A 24357-nucleotide genomic window follows, 5' to 3' on the forward strand; every position below is an offset into this window, starting at 1 on the left:
CTGGTGTAGTGGGGGCCTTTGGGAGGCTACAATGACAGACAGGCGCCACGTCTACCTGTCTCTGCTTTATTAGAGGAGATATGATTCCAGCGATGAGGGTTTGGAGCTTTTCAAAACAAAAGTTATGCTAAGGTTGTTTATCGATCAATCAATCAAATGTATTTATAGAGCCCTTTTTACAACAGCAGTTGTCACAAAGTGCTTATACAGAAACCGAGCTTAAAACACCAGAGAGCAAGCAATACAGATGTAGAGGCACGGTGGCTAAGAAAAACTCCCTAGAAAGGGAGGAACCTAGGAAGAAACCTAGAGAGGAACCAGGCTCTGAGGGGTGGCCAGTCCTCTTCTGGTTGTGCCAGGTTGAGTTTATAAGAGTACATGGCCATTAAGGGTCAAATAATAATCACAGTGATTGTAGAGGCTTCAAGAGAGACCAAGGGAGTGAATGTCAGTTGGCTTTTCATAGCCAAGCATTTAAAGGTCGAGACAGAACAGCTGCAATCAGAACAGCTGCAGGCAGAACAGCAGCAACTGGGTCAGCAGCATGATAGGGACAGCCAGGAGTCGTCAGGCCAGGTAGTCCCTGAGGCATGGTCCTAGGGCTCAGGTCCTCTGGGACGGGAGAGAGTGAGAGAGAAAGAGATGGGAGAATTAGAGGGAACATATCTAAGCTCACACAGGACACCAGATAAGACAGGATAATTATACAAGATATAACAGACTGACACTAGCCCCCCGGCACATAGACTATTGCAGCATAGATACAGGAGACTGTAAAAGGGTCAGAGGCAGAGAATCCCAGTGGAGAAAGGGGAGCCGGCCAGGCAGAGACAGCAAGGGTGGTTCGTCATACCATTGCCTTTGCACAGCCTCCAGCTGTTTGCTTTGAAATTCTAGGAACAATAAGTAGGCCTGTGTCTTGTGACCGTAGCGTACGTGTAGGTAGGTACGGCAGAACCAAATTGGTGAGATAGGTAGGAGCAAGCCCATGTAATGCTTAGTAGGTTAGCAGTAAAACCTTGAAATCAGTCCTAGCCTTAACAGGAAGCCAGTGTAGCGAGGCTAGCACTGGGGTAATATGATCAAAATTTGTTGGTTGTAGTCAAGATTCTAGCAGCAGTATTTAGCAATAGCTGAAGTTTATTTACTGCCTTATCCGAGTAGCCAGAAAGTACAGCGTAATCTTGAAGTGACAAAACAAGGTTTAGCTTTTCTGCATCAAATTTGGAGAAAACATTTCAGATTTTTGCAATGTTACAAAGATGAAAAAACGCTGCTCTTGAAATATTTTTTATATGTTCATCGAAGGAGAGATCAGGGTCCAGAGTAACACGAAGGTCCTTAAACCTCTTACATCTAGACGTTCCGCTAGCGGAACACCTGCTCCAATATCCAATGATAGGCGTGGCGCGAATTACAAATTCCTCAAAAATACAAAAACTTCAATTTTTCAAACATATGACTATTTTACAGCATTTTAAGACAAGACTCTCCTTTATCTAACCACACTGTCCGATTTCAAAAAGGCTTTACAGCGAAAGCAAAACATTAGATTATGTCAGCAGAGTACCCAGCCAGAAATAATCAGACACCCATTTTTCCAGCTAGCATATAATGTCACAAAAAACAAAACCACAGCTAAATGCAGCACTAACCTTTGATGATCTTCATCAGATGACACACCTAGGACATTATGTTATACAATACATGCATGTTTTGTTCAATCAAGTTCATATTTATATCAAAAAACAGCTTTTTACATTAGCATGTGACGTTCAGAACTAGCATACCCCCCGCAAACCTCCGGTGAATTTACTAAATTACTCACGATAAACGTTCACAAAAAACATAACAATTATTTTAAGAATTATAGATACAGAACTCCTTTGTGCAATCGAGATGTCCGATTTTAAAATAGCTTTTCGGTGAAAGCACATTTTGCAATATTCTGAGTAGATAGCCCAGCCATCACGGCTAGCTATTTAGACACCCACCAAGTTTAGCCCTGACCAAACTCCAATTTACTATTAGAAAAGTTTGATTACCTTTGGTGTTCTTCGTCAGAATGCACTCCCAGGACTGCTACTTCATTAACAAATGTTGGTTTGGTTCAAAATAATCCATGACCAAAAAAATTCTAAATATTCCATTACCGTACTTCGAAGCATGTCAACCGCTGTTTAAAATCATTTTTTATGCCATTTTTCTCGTAAAAAAGCGATAATATTCCGACCGGGAAAGCGTGTTTACGTACAAAAGAGAGAGAAAATAAAAGCATGGGATCCCCTCGTGCACGAGCCTGAGTCTCATAGTACTGTGACTGGCCACTATCCAAACGCGCTAATGTTTTTCAGCCAGGGGCTGACTCAATATCATTCAGCTTTTTGCCGCCTTCTGAGAGCCCATGGGAGCCGTAGGTGTCACGTAACAGCAGAGATCCCCTGTACTGGATAGAGATAATCAAGAAGGCCAAGGAATGGTCAGACAGGGTACTTCCTGTACAGAATCTTCTCAGGTTTTGGCCAATTCTCGGACTTTCCACTTCCTGGTTGGATTTTTCTCAGGTTTTTGCCTGCCATATGAGTTCTGTTATACTCACAGACACCATTCAAACAGTTTTAGAAACTTTGGAGTGTTTTCTATCCAAAGCTAATAATTATATGCATATTCTAGTTTCTGGGCAAGAGTAATAATCAGATTAAATTGGGTACGTTTTTTATCCGGCCGTGAAAATACTGCCCCCTAGCCATAACAGGTTAATTTATATTTGAGATGACTGTACAACCATATAGATTCATTTTCAGATCTAAAGCAGATCTCTTTCAACATAAGAATGCCAAGCACAGGAAGTAGCTCTTTCAGTAGTTTAATGATCATTATCTTTTCGTTGAAGAAGTTCATGAATTCATCAGTGCTGAAGTTGTCATAATTACAGCCGTGTTGAAGAGACCAAACTGCAGCAGGTGAAATGTAGATACTCATCTTTTTTAATATATAAGAGCAAAGTATCCACGGGAAAAACAAAAAAAACGACTAACAACAGGCTACGTACATACCAAAGACTAGCAGTGTTAGCACAACCACCCACAACCCCAAGTGACAAACATACTCCTAATTATATGACTCCCAATCAGGAACAACGATAACCAGCTGTCCCTGATCGGGAGCCACACAGACCCACATAGAAATACAACACCCAGAACACACATACACAGACATACTCTGCCACGTCCTGACCAAAACTACACAACAACACCCTCTGCTGGTCAGGACGTGACAGAAGCGAAGTGAACGCCAACCTCACTAGGGGAATGCTGCTTTTTATTTAGCTTTGCGACAGTATACATTTTTTTGGGGGGGGATTTTTTCTATTCTCCTCAATCAGGTTGGAAAAATAGGTTGTTCAGGCAGCTGTTAAGTGATTTTTGTACTCTGACAACCTTGAGTGGGTGGAGGGAGTCTGGAAGGGCATCAAGGAATCTTTGGGTCTTCCGAGAATTTACAGCGCGGATTTTGATAATCCTTGGTTGGAGTATAAGCAAATTATTTGTTGCGATTGCAAATGTAATAAGATGGTGGTACCATAGTCCAGAATTATGAGGAAAAACATTTTGATCCAGTAAATCTATTCCACGGGACAAAACTAGATCCAGGGTATGATTTTGGCAATGCTTAGGTCCCGAGACATGTTGGATAAAACCCACTGAGTCTGTGATGGCTCTGAAAGCCTTTTGGAGTGGGTCTGTGGAGTTCTTCATGTGAATATTGAAGTTATGAAAAAATGTAATATTTTCTGCCTTGACTACAGGGTCAGATAGGAATTTAGGGAACTCAGTGAGGAATGCTGTATACGGACCAGGAGGCCTGTAAACAGTAGCTATAAAAAGGAATTGGGTAGGCTGCATAGATTTCATGACTAGAACCTCAGACAATGAAATTTGCTATCAAAAATGGTAGCAACACCTCCGCCTTTGTGGAATGCACGGGGGATATGCTCACTAGCGTAACCAGGAGGGCAGGCCTCATTTAACTCAGGAAATTCATCAGGCTTAAGCAATGTTTCAGACAGGTAAATCACATCACATTTATGATTAGTGATTAGTTCATTGACTATGACTGACTTGTAAGTGAGGGATCTAACATTATTAAGTAGTCCTATTTTGAGTTGTTAGGTATTATACATTTTGTTGGCAAAATTCCGGGGGTGTCCCAGTTAAAGGACAAGTTCACTTATTTTCAACAAAATCAAATGTTTTATGTAAATAGCATGTTATAGAGGTGTCTAGGAACTTTTAGGGGAATTTCACAAGGTTTTGAAAAACTTAGCCAACCAGCAATAGACTTTCTCATGTTCGTTCTTCAGTTGAAGGGGCAGAGCTAAAACATGAACAAAGCCTCCAAAAACACCTAAATACGTAATTTTAGAAACGACAACGCTCTCAATATAGTAATGCAGGTCTTTAGATGTTGTACACATGAAATAGTGTCATTTTGAATTTCGTCCGCAATGTTATATTCCATTTTGTTGGACTCGAGCGCAACAGTGTGCGAGCATGCGCGGGCTTTCTCGTTCTCATTGTGGTGATATGAGAAAGCATGCACATGCTTGAACATGGAAATGCACGAGGAGGTCTATTGCTGTTGGGGTAAGTTTCTCAAACCCCCCCAAAAATAGAGATTTGGTTCAAAAAAGTTACTTGTCCTTTAAGATAGACAAAGGCAACCATGGTGCTAAAAAAATATGCAGAAAGAACTCCCTACACACACACACACACACACATACACACACTGAATGGCAGACTGAGTGGTAGACTGAGCGGTGTGGTCGATAAGGATCTTGGTGGTGTAATGGGGGATGTCGATATGTAAACATCAGGCTTCTGGAGCTGACGGTGGAAATGGAGACTCCAAATAGTTCAAACAAGGGAAACTTTGTTTTAATGAGGCATTTTGGAGGGGACTGTGAAAGTGAACAGTATATTCCCTTGCTAACTTTGAAGGTGATGCTTGAGATGATTATGTCGTTTTGAATGTAATTGTTAAACCATTTGAGTATTGTGGAGTTCTATTATGGATAGTTAGAAACTAGATAAGCCTGCAGCTACCATATCAGTGTCAATAGCTGTCATATTCTGTAGCTGTCACAGTAACATTTACTTTCGAAGAAGAAGAAAATTATATTTTGTGTTTCTCTACTGTTCCTGAAATATGATCCTATAAATCAATGGCTCCCCTTATTATTTGTTCAATCTAGATCAAACTAAGTTATTCTGTGTTCATCTCTGTGCTGAGACACACACGCAAGTGCAATCTAAATGTACTGTAAAGTGTTACAAATAAATACATTGATTGTAAAAAAAAAAGACATTACATTTTGTTACATTTTTACCTCCCTTATCTGTTATCTGCATGTTACAAAGGACATGTTTGTGTCTGAGGTCTTTCATATGACCTCTGTATGCAGAGATGTGTGTAGTAGAAGTGTTCCTCTTTAGTAAAGGGCCTGGAGAGAGTTATCTGTCCCCGGAGGACCTGCCCACTCATGGGGAAAATAGCCCCATGTGAAGCAGGGAGAAAGCAGTGACATTTAACACTCACACACACACGAGGACCATATGAACACAGATATATTAGACTAGATTGTTATTCATGAATATATGAATGGCATTCCAAGCTACCATGTAAACATGGTAGTTTGATACAACACCCCTTCCCACTCTCTCACACACCAAATAACATGCACAGTCTTATACAATTTCATTAGAAGGGTGTACATTGATATGTTTTTATGTTATAGAACAAACATTGTACTGTAATAGAGTTTAATAGACAATCTAATATTGATAGCAGCGTCCCAGCCAGACACCAGATGAATTACCTATATAAGCACAGCAAGATGAATACCCTGTCTTTGGAAGTCAGAGAAGCATGCAGACTTTCTTTGTACAGTGATAAAATATAAAGCATGAGTATGATAGTCCCCTGTTCTGCAGCATAATCCGAAGGTCTGAGGCTGATCCATAGAATGTAGCTTTGAAGGATAAAAAACATACTCAGATAAAGTTACATCAAATCATCACTATCCCTTTGTTTGTATTTTCTATTTGGACATAGCGTTTGTACAGTCACAGAGTGTGTTCTGTCCTGAATGTATTGACATTGATCTAAATATGTTTGTGGTTTATGTTTAAGCTTACATTGTCGGTAATGACAGACAAATGCTTCCTCACAGAATCCACATTACTGACATTGATCCTGCTTTGTAAACTGCACAGTAGGCGTGTATAAACAAATGTGTTTACCAAAAGTATACTTTGATTGTAACAGTCTCACCATGCTTTGCATAAGCACTGATGCATACAGTTGAAGTCGGAAGTTTACATACACCTTAGCCAAATACATTTGAACTCAGTTTTTCAAAATTCCTGACATTTAACCCTAATAAACATTCCCTGTGTTAGGTCAGTTAGGATCACCACTTTATTGTAAGAATGTGAAATGTCAGAATAATAGTAGAGAGAATGATTTATTTCAGCTTTTATTTCTTTCATCACATTCCCAGTGGGTCAGAAGTTTACAAACACTCAATTAGTATTCGGTAGCATTGCTTTTAAATTGTTTAACTTGGGTCAAACATTTTGGATATTCTTCCACAAGCTTCCCACAATAAGTTGGGTAAATGTTGGCCCATGCCTTCTGACAGAGCTGGTGTAAGTGAGTCAGGTTGTTAGGCCTCCTTGCTCGCACACGCTTTTTCAGTTCTGCCCACATATTTTCTATAGGATTGAGGTCAAGGCTTTGTGATGGCTACTCTAATACCTTGACTTTGTTGTCCTTAAGCCATTTTGCCACAATTTTGGAAGTATGCATGGGGTCATTGTCCATTTGGAGACCCATTTGCGACCAAGCTTTAACATCCTGACAGATGTCTTAAGATGTTGCTTCAATATATCCACATAATTGTCCTTCCTCATGATGCTATCTATTTTGTGAAGAGCACCAGTCCTTCCTGCAGCAAAGCACCCCCACAACATTACGCTGCCACCCCGTGCTTCATGGTTGGGATGGTGTTCTTCGGCTTGCAAGCCTCCCCCTTTTTCCTCCAAACATAAAGATGGTCATTATGGCCAAACAGTTCTATTTTTGTTTCATCAGACCAGAGGACATTTCTCCAAAAAGTACGATCTTTGTCCCCATGTGCAGTTGCAAACCATAGTCCGGATTTTTTATGTCGGTTTTAGAGCAGTGGCTTCTTCCTTGCTGAGCGGCCTTTCAGCTTATGTCAATATAGGACTCGTTTTACTGTGGATATAGATACTTTTGTACCTGTTTCCTCCAGCATCTTCACCAAGTCCTTTGCTGTTGTTCTGGGATTGGTTTGCACTTTTCGCACCAAAGTACATCCATCTCTAGGAGACAGAATGCATCTTCTTCCTGGGCAGTATGACGGCTGCTTGGTCCCATGGTATTTATACTTGCGTACTATTGTTTGTACAGATGAACGTGTTACCTTCAGGCATTTGGAAATTGCTCCCAAGGATGAACCAGACTTGTGGAGGTCTACAATTTTTTTTCGGAGGTCTTGGCTGATTTCTTTTGATTTTCGCATGATGTCAAGCAAATAAGCACAGAGTTTGAAGGTAGGCCTTGAAATACATCCACAGGTACACCTCCAATTGACTCAAATGATGTCAATCAGAATCTTCTAAAGCCATGACATCATTTTCTGGAATTTTCCAAGCTGTTTAAATGCAGTCACTTAGTGTATGTAAACTTCTGACCCACTGGAATTGTGATACAGTGAATTATAAGTGAAATAATCGGTCTGTAAACAATTGTTGGAAAAATTACTTGTGTTTTGCACAAAGTAGATGTCCTAACCGACTTGCCAAAACTATAGTTTGTTTACAAGAAATTTGTGGAGTGGTTAAAAAAATAGTTTTAATGACTCCAACCTAAGTGCATGTAAACTTTCGACCTCAACTGTACACGGCAAGAAAAACCTGGCTTTTCAAACTACATAGATGTTGTTTTTTTTAAAATCTCTTTTGAACTCAACAAATCATGTTCAATTCGAGAGAAAAGGAAAGAGGGGATGAGCAAGGGAGCACTCAATATTTCATAACACTATCAGTCTTCAATGTTCAGAGTTGGGCTTGTGATGAAATCCCCAAGTCTTAAAATAAGCCATGAAGTTTGGTTCAGGATTTTGATATCCCATTCCTCTTTCTCGTTTTCCTCTCCTGTGTTACTGATGTCCTTCATTGTAAATGGAAGTTGTAAGGTCTCCTGCACTGGAAGGTCCACTCTGTTGCACAGGGTGTTACAACATCCTTCATCAATAATACTAGACAATAGATAATATTCAGTGTATGATTGTGTGTCATATTAAAGCAGAGAACAAAGACTCTATTAAAGCGCAGAACAAAGACTTCATGATCTTTACTGACTTTTCATAGAAATTGGTTAGTTTGAATAGTGGACCACAGGGCATAGTCCTAAAAGGGATTCACTTTGTGAAATAAAGCTTTGCTATAATGAGCCAATTCATTCATTCAAATGTCCTAGTCTTATAGAAAGTGGAAAAAAGTTTGTGTTTGGAACAAACAAAAATATATATATATATATATATATATTTGTTTGTATTAACATGATTTGTAAGGGGCTGATAATTAAAGTGGGTTATATTACTTTTGAAACTATCTTTCCATTCTAATTTTGGCCCACCTTTGTTGCAATAGCCTGTAGGCAGCAGGAAGGCTGTGCAGAGCGGACATGCTGCATGTGGATGACTGAGCTATGCTCTGTGTTTAGATACAGTCCTGGTGTCTGGCCTAAGGCCAGCTCTCTTGTCATGTCAGCTTGGTCCCCAGGCTAGTACCAAAGATGTGCCAGTTCTTAGTCCAGCTAGCAGCTGTGATTAAGAATTTATCAGGAAAGAAAAACTTTTACTTCCCCTGTAAGGTGAAAAGGTAGCCAAAACAGAGTGATGGTTTTGATGCTGTAGCTGTATGACATGATTGGATTCAGTGAGGTGGTTAAACTAATAGAATGTGTATTATGCTTTTATTTCCTGTCATCCTGTCAAACCAGAGAGATTCCATGACAAACTGGCATTAATGGCTTTGTATTGGTTGCATAATGCATCATATTGCACTAGGTGAAGCACAGTGAAGGCACATGAGGACATTAATATGTTTGTGTGAAAGATTAGAAAAAAATGTACACGCTGTAGATCAAGCTATTATATTTCTCTCAGATAATTATAATCATGTTTTTGTTTTATTTGTAACCCTTGCAGTGCATTGTCATTGTCACCACCTCCATTGTCATCATCATTATCATCACCATCAATGTCATCACCACCATCAACTTTAGCGAACAGCATCCATTGCCATATGTTGCGGAGTCCGTACTACCTCAGTATGGTTGCAAGTTGTGTGACTGATGCAGTATTTTGAAAGAGGACCCTGTTACCATGCTAGAGGCTGCACTTGTTGCCTTGGTGACCAGCTCATATATTTGCATGCAGGGTTGTGGAGTAACGGATTACATGTAATCTGTTACATATAAGGGATTACAAAAAATGGTAACTGTAATCCGTTACATTACCAGCAAAAATATTGTAATCAGATTACATATTCCCAGGTAAGAAGTTTTAGGTTGTAGTTATTATAGGAATTATAGGACTATTTCTCTCTATACAATTTGTATTTCATATACCTTTGAGTATTGGATGTTCTTATAGGCACTTTAGTATTGCCAGTGTAACAGTATAGCTTCTGTCCCTCTCCTTGCTCCTACCTGGGCTCAAACCAGGAACACATCGACAACAGCCACCCTCGAAGCAGCGTTACCCATGTAGAGCAAGGGAAACAACTACTCCAAGTCTAGGAGCGAGTGACGTTTGATACGCTATTAGCGTGCACCCGGCTAACTAGCTAGCCATTTCACATCGGTTACACCAGCCTAATCTTGGGAGTTGATAGGCTTGAAGTCATAAACAGCGCAATGCATTGCGAAGAGCTGCTGGCAAAATGCACGAAAGTGCTGTTTTGAATGAATGCTTACGAGCCTACTGGTGCCTACCATCGCTCAGTCAGACTGCTCTATCAAATCATAGACTTAATTATAACATAATAACACAGAAATACAAGCCTTAGGTCATTAATATGGTCGAATCCGGAAACTATCACGTTAATTCTTTCAGTGAAATACGGAACCTTTCCGTATTTTCATCCATAAGTCTAAATATTCCTGTTACATTGCACAACCTTCAATGTTATGTCATAATTACGTAAAATTCTGACAAATTAGTTCGCAACGAGCCAGGCGGCCCAAACTGTTGCATATACCCTGACTCCGCGTGCAATGAACGGAAGAGAAGTGACACAATTTCACCTGGTTAATATTGCCTGCTAACCTGGATTTCTTTTAGCTAAATATGCAGGTTTAAACATATATAATTCTGTGTATTGATTTTAAGAAAGGCATTGATGTTTATGGTTAGGTACAGTCGTGCAACGATTGTGCTTTTTTCGCAAATGCGCTTTTGTTAAATCATCCCCCGTTTGGCGAAGTTGGCTGTCTTTGTTAGGAAGAAATAGTATTCACACAGTTCGCAACGAGCCAGGCGGCCCAAACTGCTGCATATACCCTGACTCTGTTGCAGAGGTGACACATTTTCCCTAGTTAAAATAAATTCATGTTAGCAGGCAATATTAACTAAATATGCAGGTTTAAAAATATATACTTGTGTATTGATTTTAAGAAAGACATTGATGTTTATGGTTAAGTACAAGTTGGAGCAACGACAGTCCTTTTTCGCAAATGCGCACCGCATCAATTATATGCAACGCAGGACAGGCTAGATAAACTAATATCATCAACCATGTGTAGTTAACTAGTGATTATGATTGATTGATTGATAGTTTTTTATAAGATAAGTTTAATGCTAGCTAGCAACTTACCTTGGCTTCTTACTGCATTCGCGTAACAGGCAGGCTCTTCGTGGAGTGCAATGTAAAGCAGGTGGTTAGAACGTTGGACTAGTTAACCGTAAGGTTGCAAGATTGAATCCCTAACCTTACAAGGTAAAAATCTGTCGTTCTGCCCCTGAACAAGGCAGTTAACCCACCGTTCCTAGGCCGTCATTGAAAATAAGAATGTGTTCTTAACTGACTTGCGTAGTTAAAAAGTATTTCTTAAAAATAAAAATAAAACGTCAAATCGGTGGCCAAAAATACCGATTACTGATTGTTATGAAAACTTGAAATCGGCCCTAATTAATCGGCCATTCCGATTAACGGTCGACCTCTAGTCCAAGCTATGTCTTCCAATGGTGCGACTGCTGTCGGCATCCAAAGATTATCCAATTTGAATAAACGCTTGGAGGTAAGGATGACAGCAGTGGTGTAGTCTACGGCGATATGGATGTCACTTATTATTTATATCTACATAGCGCATTGATGTGAATCATATATATATATATATATATATATATATATATACAGTATCTCACAAAAGTGAGTACACCCCTCACATTTTTGTAAATATTTGAGTATATCGTTTCATGTGACAACACTGAAGAAATGACACTTTGCTACAATGTAAAGTAGTGAGTGTACAGCTTGTTTAACAGTGTAAATTTGCTGTCTCCTCAAAATAACACAACACACAGCCATTAATATCTAAACCGCTGGCAACAAAAGTGAGTACACCCCTAAGTGAAAATATCCAAATTGAGCCCAAAGTGTCAATATTTTGTGTGGCCACAAACATTTTCCAGCACTGCCTTAACCCTCTTGGGCATGGAGTTCACCAGAGCTTCATAGGTTGCCACTGGAGTCCTCTTCCACTCCTCCATGACGACATCACGGAGCTGGTGGATGTTAGAGACCTTGCACTCCTCCACCTTCCGTTTGAGGATGCCCCACAGATGCTCAATAGGGTTTAGGTCTGGAGACATGCTTGGCCAGTCCATCACCTTTACCCTCAGCTTCTTTAACAAGGCAGTGGTCGTCATGGAGGTGTGTTTGGGGTCGTTATCATGTTGGAATACTGCCCTGCGGCCCCGTCTCCGAAGAGAGAGGATCATGCTCTGCTTCAGTATGTCACAGTACATGTTGGCATTCATGGTTCCCTCAATGAACTGTAGCTCCCCAGTGCCGGCAGCACTCATGCAGCCCCAGACCATGACACTCCCACCACCATGCTTGACTGTAGGCAAGTCACACTTGTCTTTGTACTCCTCACCTGGTTGCCGCCACACATGCTTGACACCATCTGAACCAAATAAGTTTATCTTGGTCTCATCAGACCACAGGACATGGTTCCAGTAATCCATGTCCTTAGTCTGCTTGTCTTCAGCAAACTGTTTGCGGGCTTTCTTGTGCATCATCTTTAGAAGAGGCTTCCTTCTGGGACGACAGCCATGTAGACCAATTTGATGCAGTGTGCGGCATATGGTCTGAGCACTGACAGGCTGACCCCCCACCCCTTCAACCTCTGCAGCAATGCTGGCAGCACTCATACGTCTATTTCCCAAAGACAACCTCTGGATATGACGCTGAGCACGTGCACTCAACTTCTTTGGTCGACCATGGCGAGGCCTGTTCTGAGTGGAACCTGTTCTGTTAAACCGCTGTATGGTCTTGGCCACCGTGCTGCAGCTCAGTTTCAGGGTCTTGGCAATCTTCTTATAGCCAAGGCCATCTTTATGTAGAGCAACAATTCTTTTTTTCAGATCCTCAGAGAGTTCTTTGCCATGAGGTGCCATGTTGAACTTCAGTATGAGGGAGTGTGAGCGCGATGACACCAAATTTAACACACCTGCTCCCCATTCACACCTGACACCTTGTACCACTAACGAGTCACATGACACCGGGGAGGGAAAATGGCTAATTGGGCCCATTTTGGACATTTTCACTTAGGGGTGTACTCACTTTTGTTGCCAGCGGTTTAGACATTAATGGCTGTGTGTTGAGTTATTTTGAGGGGACAGCAAATCTACACTGTTATACAAGCTGTACACTCACTACTTCACATTGTAGCAAAGTGTCATTTCTTCAGTGTTGTCACATGAAAAGATATACTCAAATATTTACAAAAATGTGAGGGGTGTACTCACTTTTGTGAGATACTGTATATATCCGTTGATTCTTGAAGAATATAAGGTAGAAATGCCTCATGAGCTTAGTTCAACTGTCACACTACATGAAAACCCAAAATATAAGCTTTTTTTTCTCTCCAATGTTTGTAAACATTGTAAATGTAAACAAACACTGTATAGCCTCATAACATGCTTAAAACAATAATTTTGATATCATGGATGGTCATTCCTTGCACCCATAGATGTGTATTCGATCGTTTTGTTATTGTTTCTGTTCCATCTGTGGATTTGCCCTTTAAACAGCTTCATATTAATTAACAACATATCAAAGTGTCACCAACCGAAAGGTAAACAATAGGCCTATAGCAAATGCAGCATATGGCATAGCACTAGCATAGCACTTTTCAGTAGTGCTCAAAGCATGCCTTTCCATGAGCGCAGCATTTATTTTTCAACTTGAATCAATGAGCCCAATCAGTCCTCCATGACAACAAAATCATAAACAGAGTAGGGCTGGCTAATAAGTCCTTAGTTTTGGGGTCATGCTCAGGTAAAACAATTTGGCTAATCTATATTTCCATATTTCCAAGTCCTATTCTTGAAAATCAAGGGGAATAACATTTATTGGAATGACTGGAATTCTGATAGACTTTGGTTTTTAATGTAAAGATATAATTGAATCGTATTATTATTTGTAGTAGAAAGCAATGGGTTAGAAAGAACCTACATAACCAACCCATAAAGTAAAAACTAACATCCAAATATGGCCAGCTATGTAAACTTTAACATTGATTTATTTTGCACTAGATGTGGTTCAATTGGTAACATACATTTTTGTCTTCTTCTAATACCTCTTAAGGGGAAAGTCATCTAAAAGTAACTGAATGTAATCAGATCACGTTACTGAGTTTTGGTAATTTGGAAGTTACGTTACTGATTACAATTTTGGACAGGTAACTAGTAACTGTAATGGATTACATTTAGAAAGTAACCTACCCAACCCTGTTTGCATGGCCAGTTCCCTGCATTTCTTAAAAGTGATTGAGTCTTGTGTGCCAACTATGGTGATTAGATTAGTCATCACACACCCCATTGAGTTTTCACTGAAATTAATAGATTGTTTGATTTTATTGCAGACACTCTCACTTTCCCATCCTCTCTCTCAGTTGGCGACTTGGGACTCAACTCGTGGGCTGAACGGTAGTCTAAAGGAGAGTCGGATAGAGAACGGCATGCAAGGAGTGACGGTCAAGGTGGTAACATTACTAGTAAGTGCTTACTCACTACCAACACTATACCAACTTGCCACTTGATGCTGCTATACTCTTGTCTGGTCACCGTGTCACTTCCTGTGTAGGATTAGAACATAATGTGAGATCTGGCTCTTCTTCTTCATCTGGCTCTGTGGATCTACTCCACCCTTACAGAAAAAAACACATGTTCCAAATACAAATGTTTTAATGTGATCACATGATCTTATGTCAAGTTAATGTGATAACATGTGACAACATGTAAAGCAACCTGTGATAACACAACTTGGTCTCAGAGCATTTTATATTATTCTTTATGTAAATACGAGAGACTCCAGTCAGTATATGTTACTTTTCATATGGTTTGTTTTAATTTGTGGGTGTCCATCACCCATTTTGTATATGTTACGAATTACACTTTGTATTACACTACCGGTCAAAAGTTTTAGAACACCTACTCATTCAAGGATTTTTCTTTATTATTACTATTTTCTACATTGTAGAATAATAGTGAAGACATCAAAAGTATTAAATAACCCATATGGAATCATGTAGTAACCAAATAAGTGTTGAACAAATCAAAATACATTTTATATTTGAGATTCTTCAAATGGCCACCGTTTTCTTTGTTGACTGTTTCGCACTCTCTTGGCAATCGCTCAACCAGCTTCATCTGTGTCACGGATCCCCTGGTACTGATGCTCATTCTGTTCACCAGTTCAGGAAGTCTACGTCACCGGCTTTCTAGGCTTCACTGAACGGGATTCATTATCATCAACCCTGGACTGTCTTGCCTGATTACACACACCTGGTTTCCATTTCCCCTGATTAGTATGTTATATATGTGCCCTCTGTTCCCTCTATCTTTGTTGTTTATTGTTCCCATGTCCGTTGGTGGTGTGAGTACCTATGTGTTGATGCAGCTGTTATGCTGCGTGCTTTATATTGTGCATTACGGGTATCGTGTCGTTCAATGAGGTTTACCCTCGCTCTTTTGTTTGGGTACAGCCCAGTGTTTTTCTACACGTGTTTGTTTTGGGTGTATTAAAAACCCCTATTGTGTATTCCTGCGCCTTTCTCCAAAATCCTTTACACCAGTGTGACAACTTGGAATGCTTTTCAAATAGTCTTGAAGGAGTTCCCACATATGCTGAGCACTTGTTGGCTGCTTTTCCTTTACTCTGCGGTCCAACTCATCCCAAACCATCTCAATTTGGTTGGGGGATTGTGGAGGCCAGGTCATCTGATGCAGCACTTCATAACTCAGCTTCTTGGTCAAATATCCCTTACACAGCCTGGAGGTGTGTTGGGTCATTGTCCTGTTGAAAAACAAATGATAGTTCCACTAAGCCCAAGCCAGATGGGATGGCGTATCGCTGCAGAATGCTGTGGTAGCCATGCTGGTTAAGTGTGCCTTGAATTCAAAATAAATCACAGACAGTGTCACCAGCAAAGCACCCCCAAACCATAACACCTCCTCCATGCTTTACGGTGGGAAATACACCTGCAGAGATCATCGGTTCACCCACACCACATCTCACAATGACACGGCGGTTGGAACCAAAAATTGGACTCCAGACCAAAGGGCAAATTTCCACCGTTCCAATGTCTGTTGCTAGTGTTTCTTTGCCCAAACAAGTATCTTCTTATTGAATAGTGGTTTCTTTACAGCAATTTGACCATGAAAACCTGATTCACAGTCTCCTCTAAACAGTTAATGTGTCTGTTGCTTGAACTCTGTGAAGCATTTATTTGGGCTGCAAATTCTGAGGTAACTCTGGGTCATCCATTCCTGTGGTGGTCCTCATGAGAGCCAGTTTCACCTTAGTGCTTGATGGTTTTTACGACTGCACTTGAAGAAACTATCAAAGTTCTTGAAATGTTCCGTATTGACTGACGTTCGTGTCTTAAAGTAATGATGGACTCATTTCTCTTTGCTTATTTGAGCTGTTCTTGCCATAATATGGACTTGGTCTTTTACCAAATATGGCTATCTTCTTTATACCACCCCCAACCTTGTCACAACACAACTGATTGGCTTTAAGAAGTAAAGAAATTCCACAAATAACTTTTAAGGCACACCTGTTAATTGAAATGCATTCCAGATGACTATCTCATGAAGCTCCTGAGTGGCGCAGTGGTCTAAGGCATTGCAGTACTAGAGGCGTCAATCCCGGGCTGTATCACAACTGTCAGTGATCGGGAGTCCCATAGGGCGGAACACAATTGGCACAGCGCCGTCCGGGTTAGGGGAGGGTTTGGTCCTCCCTTTTTAATTTTTAATTTTTTTAAAGCTGGTTGAGAGAATGCCAAGAGTGTGCAAAGCTGTCATCAAGGCAAAGGGTGGCTATTTGAAGAATCTCAAATATAAAATATGTTTTGACTTGTTTAACACTTTTTTGGTTACTACATGATTCCATATGTGTTATTTCATAGTTTTGATGTCTTCACTATTATTCTACAATGTAGACAATAGTAAAAATAAACACGCTTGATTGAGTAGGTGTTCTAAAACTTTTGACCGGTAGTGTATATGTTAGGAATTTGCGAAACATACAATATGTTACTAATTTGAAAATGTACAATATGTATGATATGTTACAAATGTTGGTTAGGATTAGGGGATAGGGTTAAGATTAGGAGTTAGGTTAAAAGGGTTAAGGAAATTGTTAGCTAAAAGGGTTAGGGATAGGATTATGGGAAGGTTCAACTAACATGCTAAGTAGTTGTTAAGTAGCTAAAAAGTAGTAAGTAGTTGAAAAGTTTCTAATTAGCTAAAATGCAAAAGTTGTCCATGATGAGATTTGAACTCGCAAACTTTGGGTTGCTAGACGTTCACGTTGTACATCCACAGATCCACCCTTAAGTAACAATCGGTCTTATGTAACCATACCAAACGTACATTAACATCTAATACTAATTAGAGTGTCTCGGATTTACCTTTACCTTTACGTCTAGTCTATGAGACCAGGCTGGATAACATACTACTACACAAGAAAATGTGAACATGTGAATTGTTCCAAAAACATGTAAAATGTTTAACATGTGATTTTCCACATGTGAAATAATGTTTTTTTTTTTCCTGTAAGGGCAACCATACAATACAGCTCCTCCTTTGCTGCTTGTCCGCTACCATTCTGCTCTCTCTCTTCACACAAGATTTACCTGCCCCATTCTTATTCACATAAGTTCTGCTTGGCTTCCTCTTGGCAGCTCTGTTTAATTCATGTAGTTTTTCCAATCCACCCCAGCAGCTCTCCTCCTCAACTCTCTTTTCCACCCATTCAATTCATCCCTGACACTCTCCCATAAAGAAGAGCCATTGTTTGCCTCAGTACATTTAGAATGGTAATTTCTGCCTGATTAAGTGTCACACGTCTCCACAACACTGGCTGTTACAGGTCAACAGACACCCAGGAAACACTTTATGAAGATGAAGTTTGACTTGCAGCTGGTCTTCATAAAGTTGTCACCCAAAAGTCCGGAATGACAAAAAATAATTTTTCGGTTGAACTGGACCCGTTTATGAACCACGCTGGCATTCTGACAAATGATGGGACTGTGATTTAATGCACACGAACACTTTGTCAAATGTACAGTAGTGTTTAAACTTTTGCCTTCATGAATACTCTATATCTGTATGTTTTTGAGCCACGGCATTTAGTCAAAGTAAAGTTGAACTTCTAAACCCAAATTATGTTGTGTTCTATATGTTATCCAACAGGAGGAACCCTTTGTGATGGTAGCTGAGAACATTCTTGGGCAGCCTAAACGCTACAAAGGCTTCTCCATCGATGTTCTGGATGCTCTGGGCAAGATCCTGGGCTTCAAGTATGAGATTTACCAGGTGGCCGATGGAAAGTATGGAACCCCTACCTTCAACGGCTCCTGGAACGGCATGATAGGAGAGCTCATCAGTAAGGTAAGTCTGTCCACCACAACTGGAGTTTGTACTGTTTGTTTTGGAGGTTGATCGATAGTTTGCTGTTTACATCGTCTTTCCCAATTGCTGCAGTTCTTTCCTCCCTGAGTAGCTGACTGTAGCCTTGACACAGTGGAGTACATTATAGTTTTGGTCTTCATGGAAAGATAGTCACTGCACAGTGTGATGACTCGCTATTGTGGCAGATCTGTTAAGGCCAATGATGTTTGCATCAGAGTGGCCCCACTACAGTCTGGCCATCAGGCTGACAATCAGGCTGCTCTAGACAAAGCAGTCACCAGTGCAGGAGGGACTTCAACTCAGCAGGCTAACAATGCTAACAGTAGGGCAGTGAGTGGTCAGGGGACAATTATATCACCCAATGGAGTAGAGAATCACAGGTAGAAATAAGACTGTTGTGCAATGTGTAAGTCCCTGTAATTTCCTGTAAGTGAACTTGCTGCAGAGAATGCAGCCCAGGTGAGCTACTTTTCAGCCTTTCACGCTAACAATACTTTGCGGACATTATCACTTCATGAAGGGAGAATTTATCTTTGATTATGGCCTTGAGATAGTGTTCATCCCAACAATCCAGACATGATTTCTGTCATAGGGTCTCACTCTATCAGCAGGTGTCCAAAACCAGTGTTGATACTGCTGTGAAATTAGAAAAAAAGATACTAGCAACATGTGATCAATGTACTGTAAATCTGTCATGTGAGATTAGCCTTTACAATAAAGCTTTACAATAAAATAATTGAGTTAATTGGCATGTGGAATCTGTATGGCTTCTATAGGTCTGCATGGCCGTCTGCTGTGTGAAATAGAACAAGAACAGAGGGGAAAATCGTGACGCTATAGTTTCAAGCCCATATAACAATAGAAAGAGCGAAAGAAAAAGCCACAACAGACAGCTATTTTACAGGTTTATTAACTTTTTTTCTGTAACCATGAAATGGCAAACATCAACAAACAGAGTATTATCTCAGAACCAACAGCTTGAATGTATTTTCAGGGCTGTAACTGATCTATCTCTCTATCCATCCACAGCGAGCAGACTTGGCAGTATCAGCCATCACTATAACTCCAGAGAGGGAGAGTGTGGTGGACTTCAGCAAGCGCTACTTGGACTACTCTGTGGGGATTCTGATGAGGAAGTCGGAGGAGAAGATCAATATCTTCTCTCTCCTGGCACCCTTTGATCTGGCCGTTTGGGCGTGCATCGCAGCCGCCATCCCCGTGGTCGGTGTCATGATCTTCATCTTGAGGCGGGTCCAGTCGGTCCGTCCCCCAGGGGGACACCAGGCCACCTCTGTGTCCACCTCCCTCCAGAGCGCCATCTGGATTGTCTATGGAGCTTTTGTGCAGCAAGGTGAGCTTGGTACTGTGGCATCACAAGAGAGGAAAGAGGGGACACCAGCATCTTGCATCAAAGTCGCTTCATATGCAGTAAAATGCTTACTTGGTACAATATCACTGACAACAAAACAGTGACATTTGACCGTTGGCAGCAATATGACACAAAGATAGATAGATCCTTATATGGCTAGATGGATAGACAGATTTACACTACCAAACATTAGCCACAACTTTTGCCCTCAGAACAGCGTCAATTCATCGGGACATGGATTCTACAAGGTGTCAAAAGCATTCCATAGGGATAATGGCCCATGTTGACTCTAATGCTTCCCACAGTTGTGTCAAGTTGGCTGGATGTCCTTTGTGCTGTGGACCATTTTTGACACACACGGGAAACTGTTGAGCATGACAAACCCACCAGCTTTGCAGTTCTTGACACAAACCGGTGCGCCTGGCACCTACTACCATACCCCGTTCAAAGGCACTTCAATATTTTGTCTTGCCCATTCACCCTCTGAATGGCACACATACACAATCCATGTTTTAATGGATTTGAAAATTTAAAAATCCTTCTTTAACATGTCTCCTCCCCTTCATCCTACACTGATTGAAGTGGATTTAACAAGTGACATCAATAAGGGATCGTAGCTTTCACCTGGATTCACATGGTCATTTATGGAAAGAGTCAGTGTATAACCAGACATAAAACAATAGAAAAGGCTTTTGTTTTGTCCCTATTAATGCCACACATACAGGTAGCACAGTGTTTTAAAGTTCCCTTGACCCAAAGAATATCAGGTTTTTGAGTCTGGTCCGGATCCATCTCAGTTGTGAATAAATGACTACTTCAGCAACCACTGTTAAACCCTCAACAGTGTCGAGCACAGTGGTCGCCGACTGGTCGATCTTCAAGACATTCCTAGTCGATCACTAAATATTTCTGTAGAAAAGCCAATGAACGATCAAGGTTTGCGCTCCTTTTTTAAAATCGTGTTGAGCTGTTACCGGTAGGTGCACTTGATTCAAAAGTCCTGCGCACCGGGTACGCAAAGTGTTCCCGTGAGACAATCTCCGCCTACCCGGCTGACAGGCAAATCTGTGACTAAATCGAGTGCACCTACTGCGCTGCCCACTCGGATAGCTCAAATCACGTGGCTACAGAGCTTCCATGACCCTGGCCACAGCCAAGTTTAATAGGCTACTAGCCTACGTAAGATTTAATAACTTTTAAGAGAGACTGTCAATGAATACAGCAAAGAGCTGCTGTTTATATGAGTGAGTTCATGTTTAAGTTTATATTCAGCACTGTCACTGTTTTTATTCTACACTCTTACAAAAATCGCCTTCTCCATACTTCCGCTCAGGCTGCAATGAATGAGTAGCCAAGTATCGATAGCCCTGCGTTTTATTATTATTAGAAGCTCGTCGTGTCAATTTTAATATTAAGGAATATTTAACTTTCTCTGGTCATAGGAACAACATGAATTTGTGCATGAGGCAGATTTGGTGCGACTTGAGTTTCGCCATCCGGTGAAAGACGGTGTCCCCTCTCTCTGGTCAGTCTCACCGGAGAAAAGGAAGGAGAGAGCAGTGTTGCCATCTCCTCAGTAAGGAAAGTAGCTATTGGCTGTCCTAAAAGTCGCTAGAAGTCGTTAAATGACGTCATCACCTAATTTGCATAATTTGACATGTGCATATAATTGTGATGGACGTTGTAGGAATTAACGTCATGGGAGAGACAAAAAGTGAATAAAAAACACCCTAAATATGTTTAGAACTACAAATGAACTTTCTTCCGTCGATTCTTGTTTTTTTTTATGTCACAATTCCAACCCTCCTCCTTTATCCGGGCTTGGGACCGGCAAAAGTGACCCAAAAGAGACACTCTGGCGGAGTTACTTAGTTTAAAATTTTATAAAAAAATAAAATCTTTTAGTTTTTTAGTTTTGTTTTTTACATTTACATCCCACCCTGAATGTAAGCCGGGGCGGGATCAGCCAGCGGCGGCTTCCCGCATGCGCCATTCATTTGCAGTCTGGACACGGAGGGGTGAATATCTCCTGCTCTGACTGCAGCTGGGAGGGACTGCTGTCCCACCCCCGTCCCAAAGCCTGTGAGTGCTTTGGGACGGGGGTGGGGCCCATGGCAGCACCCGCTGCTCATTGAGAAGAGTAAGTACAATACGTGCTTTCACGTCAGTCTCCAATAACACCAAAAAAAAAATCACTAGATTTGTCGTTAGTCGCTTTTTTGAAAATGTGTCGCTAGAGAGGTCTGAATACTCGCTAAATATAGCGACAAAGTCGCTGAGTTGGCAACACTGGGAGAGAGCAGGGCCCGTGAGAGGCGGTTGGGAAAAATTGTTTTGAACGGTCATCCAACTCGGAATTCCAAGTAGGAAACTCTGGCATCTTTCTAGATCTCCAACTTTTCAACCTGAAAATCACTGACGTCGTGATTTGACCTCGTTGACCATCAGATGCAGGTACCATCAGTCCAGTGAAAAATAAAAAAGCGAATTATTTCAATTCATGCTCCACAGTGCCTCACAAGTGCTAAACCAACTGATCTATTTTGTTATCAAAGCTCGCGTTTTGAAATATAATATGGTCTGCTTAACAATATTGGCAGGCCAATCATATAGCCAATATGCTGTGATAATGTATTAGGCCTACTGCCCAACCCTCATTCGTACAAAACTGTTTGAGTGAGGGCAATGTAAAAAAAAAAATCTGAGCAGTAGATCTCAGCTTGCTTTTTGACTGCGAAGTGATCTTGACTAACAAAAGGTTGGTGACCACTGATCTAGCACTTTGCCAGGCAGCCTTTTTAAGGAAGAAAAAATTCCTGACGTTTCGCACAATTCGTGCTTCTTCAGAGGAAAATAGACAGAAAATGAGAAGAGGCCAGCCCATATAGTATGAGAACGGTATGAGAACGCCCACCACATTTTAGGAATCCTGACTTTTTTTCATTTTCACTTTTGACCTTTACACATGTCTTTGGAGGATGACGTAAATGTGTTGGTAAATATGACTGCCACTGTGGATGATTGTGAGAAGGTGTACATCAGAGGTTCCCAAATTCTTTGGGCCCACGACCCCAATTTGATATCTGAAAATTATTGCGACCCCAACCATGTGAAAAAAAAGTATGTAATTAACAGCTAATGTTAACTTTTTTATTTGGGGCTATGGCAGTCAATTGCAAATCATTCTAACAGTATTTCTGATAGTGTTCTCAACTCAACATCACATACTTTTAATGTGGGGCTATGACAGTCAAGTGCAAATTAGTCTGACATAATGTCTCTTATTTCACCACCACTAGTGAGATGCATGTGCTTGACGAGTGTCGCGTCGGAGCGTATCAAAGTCAGGCGGCGTGGTCGACAGTGAGCTCCTCATGTCTGTTGTCACATCCAATCTGGATCGATATTTGGTTTTAATATAGACGAGAGCACTGAATCCAGCTTCACACAGATATGAGCTGGCGAAGGGTACCATGAGTTTTAATGCTCGGGCATGTCGGCTGAGCCAGGATCAGAGTCAAACGGATTTCTCTCCAATAAGAAATATTTCCTCTGAATCCACTGATTCGGTCATCTGTAGAATGTTTTGGTATTTCCACTTCATGCTTGCATTCAGTACATTCAGTTTCCCAAATGTCTGTTACATAGACAAGGAGACACATTTACTTTTCAGTACACAAAAAGTCAAGTCAGTTTAATTTACATCCATTGCAAATGACAACAGTTCCTTTCTCAATTTCAAAGATCTTTCCAACACTCCCTCTCGATAACCACAAAGCCTCGGTGTGAATTATAAACTGGGTGGTTTGAGCCCTGAATGATGATTGGCTGAAAGCCATGGTATATTAGACAGTATACCACTGGTATGACAAAACATTTATTTTTACTGTTCTAATAGCGTTTGTAACCAGTTTATAATAGCAATCAAATTTTATTGGTCACATGCACACATTTTGCAGACGTTATTGCGGGTGTAGCGAAATGCTGGTGTTCCTTGCTCGATCTGTCATGCCTGCTCCCGCTTTCCCTCTCTGGCGCTCAAGGGCTCCAGGCTGCCCTTCATTACGCACACATGTCACCATCATTACACGCAGCTGCGCAACATTGGACCCACCTGGACTCCATTACTTTGTTGATTACCCCCTCTTTATTTGTCTGCTCCTCAGTTTGTTCCTTGTGACAGCATTGATGTCGTTATTTTCTCCCTGTCCAGACGCTTTTCATGTCCGTTGTTTATTCAATGTTCTCCCTGGACTTGCTTCTCATCTCCAGCGTCGATCCTCACAATATCTAATGATATCTAACAATACACACAAATCTAAAAATAAAATAATGGACATTTTGCCTGTTTGATTTCCTTATGGAGGGAATAACTACAATGTTTGGATTTGACCATATTCCCAGTCACCTTTCCATAGTTAAATGCAGTGGGAACAACATCCCATATAAACTTCCTTATGAACTCAGTCACCGTGTCCGTGTATACAGCAATATTACTCTCCGAGGCTACCAAAAACATATCCCAGTCCTCGTGCCCAAAAAAGTCTTGAAGCATGGATTCCAATTCGTCAGACCAGCGTTGAATAGACCTTGGCACAGGTATTTCTTGTTTGAGTTTCTGCCAATAGGAAGGGAGGAGCAAAATGGAGTCGTGATCTGATTTGCCGAAGGGAGGGCTAAGGTC

The 24357-nt window shown here is 40.9% G+C and overlaps 1 protein-coding gene across 3 annotated transcripts in view; it reads left to right on the forward strand.

Moving 5' to 3' along the window:
* Positions 1 to 24357, forward strand: part of LOC106607602 (glutamate receptor ionotropic, delta-1) — a 480220-nt gene that overhangs the window by 398246 nt on the left and 57617 nt on the right. For all 3 annotated transcript variants that reach the window (XM_014204697.2, XM_014204704.2, XM_014204701.2), the window contains 3 exons: positions 14278 to 14379; positions 18086 to 18283; positions 19334 to 19655. In XM_014204697.2, coding sequence (XP_014060172.2) covers positions 14278 to 14379; positions 18086 to 18283; positions 19334 to 19655 — 622 coding nt within the window. The remainder of the gene's footprint in view (positions 1 to 14277; positions 14380 to 18085; positions 18284 to 19333; positions 19656 to 24357) is intronic.

The sequence above is a fragment of the Salmo salar genome, chromosome ssa01, assembly GCF_905237065.1.
Source record: "Salmo salar chromosome ssa01, Ssal_v3.1, whole genome shotgun sequence".
NCBI lineage: Eukaryota > Metazoa > Chordata > Actinopteri > Salmoniformes > Salmonidae > Salmo > Salmo salar.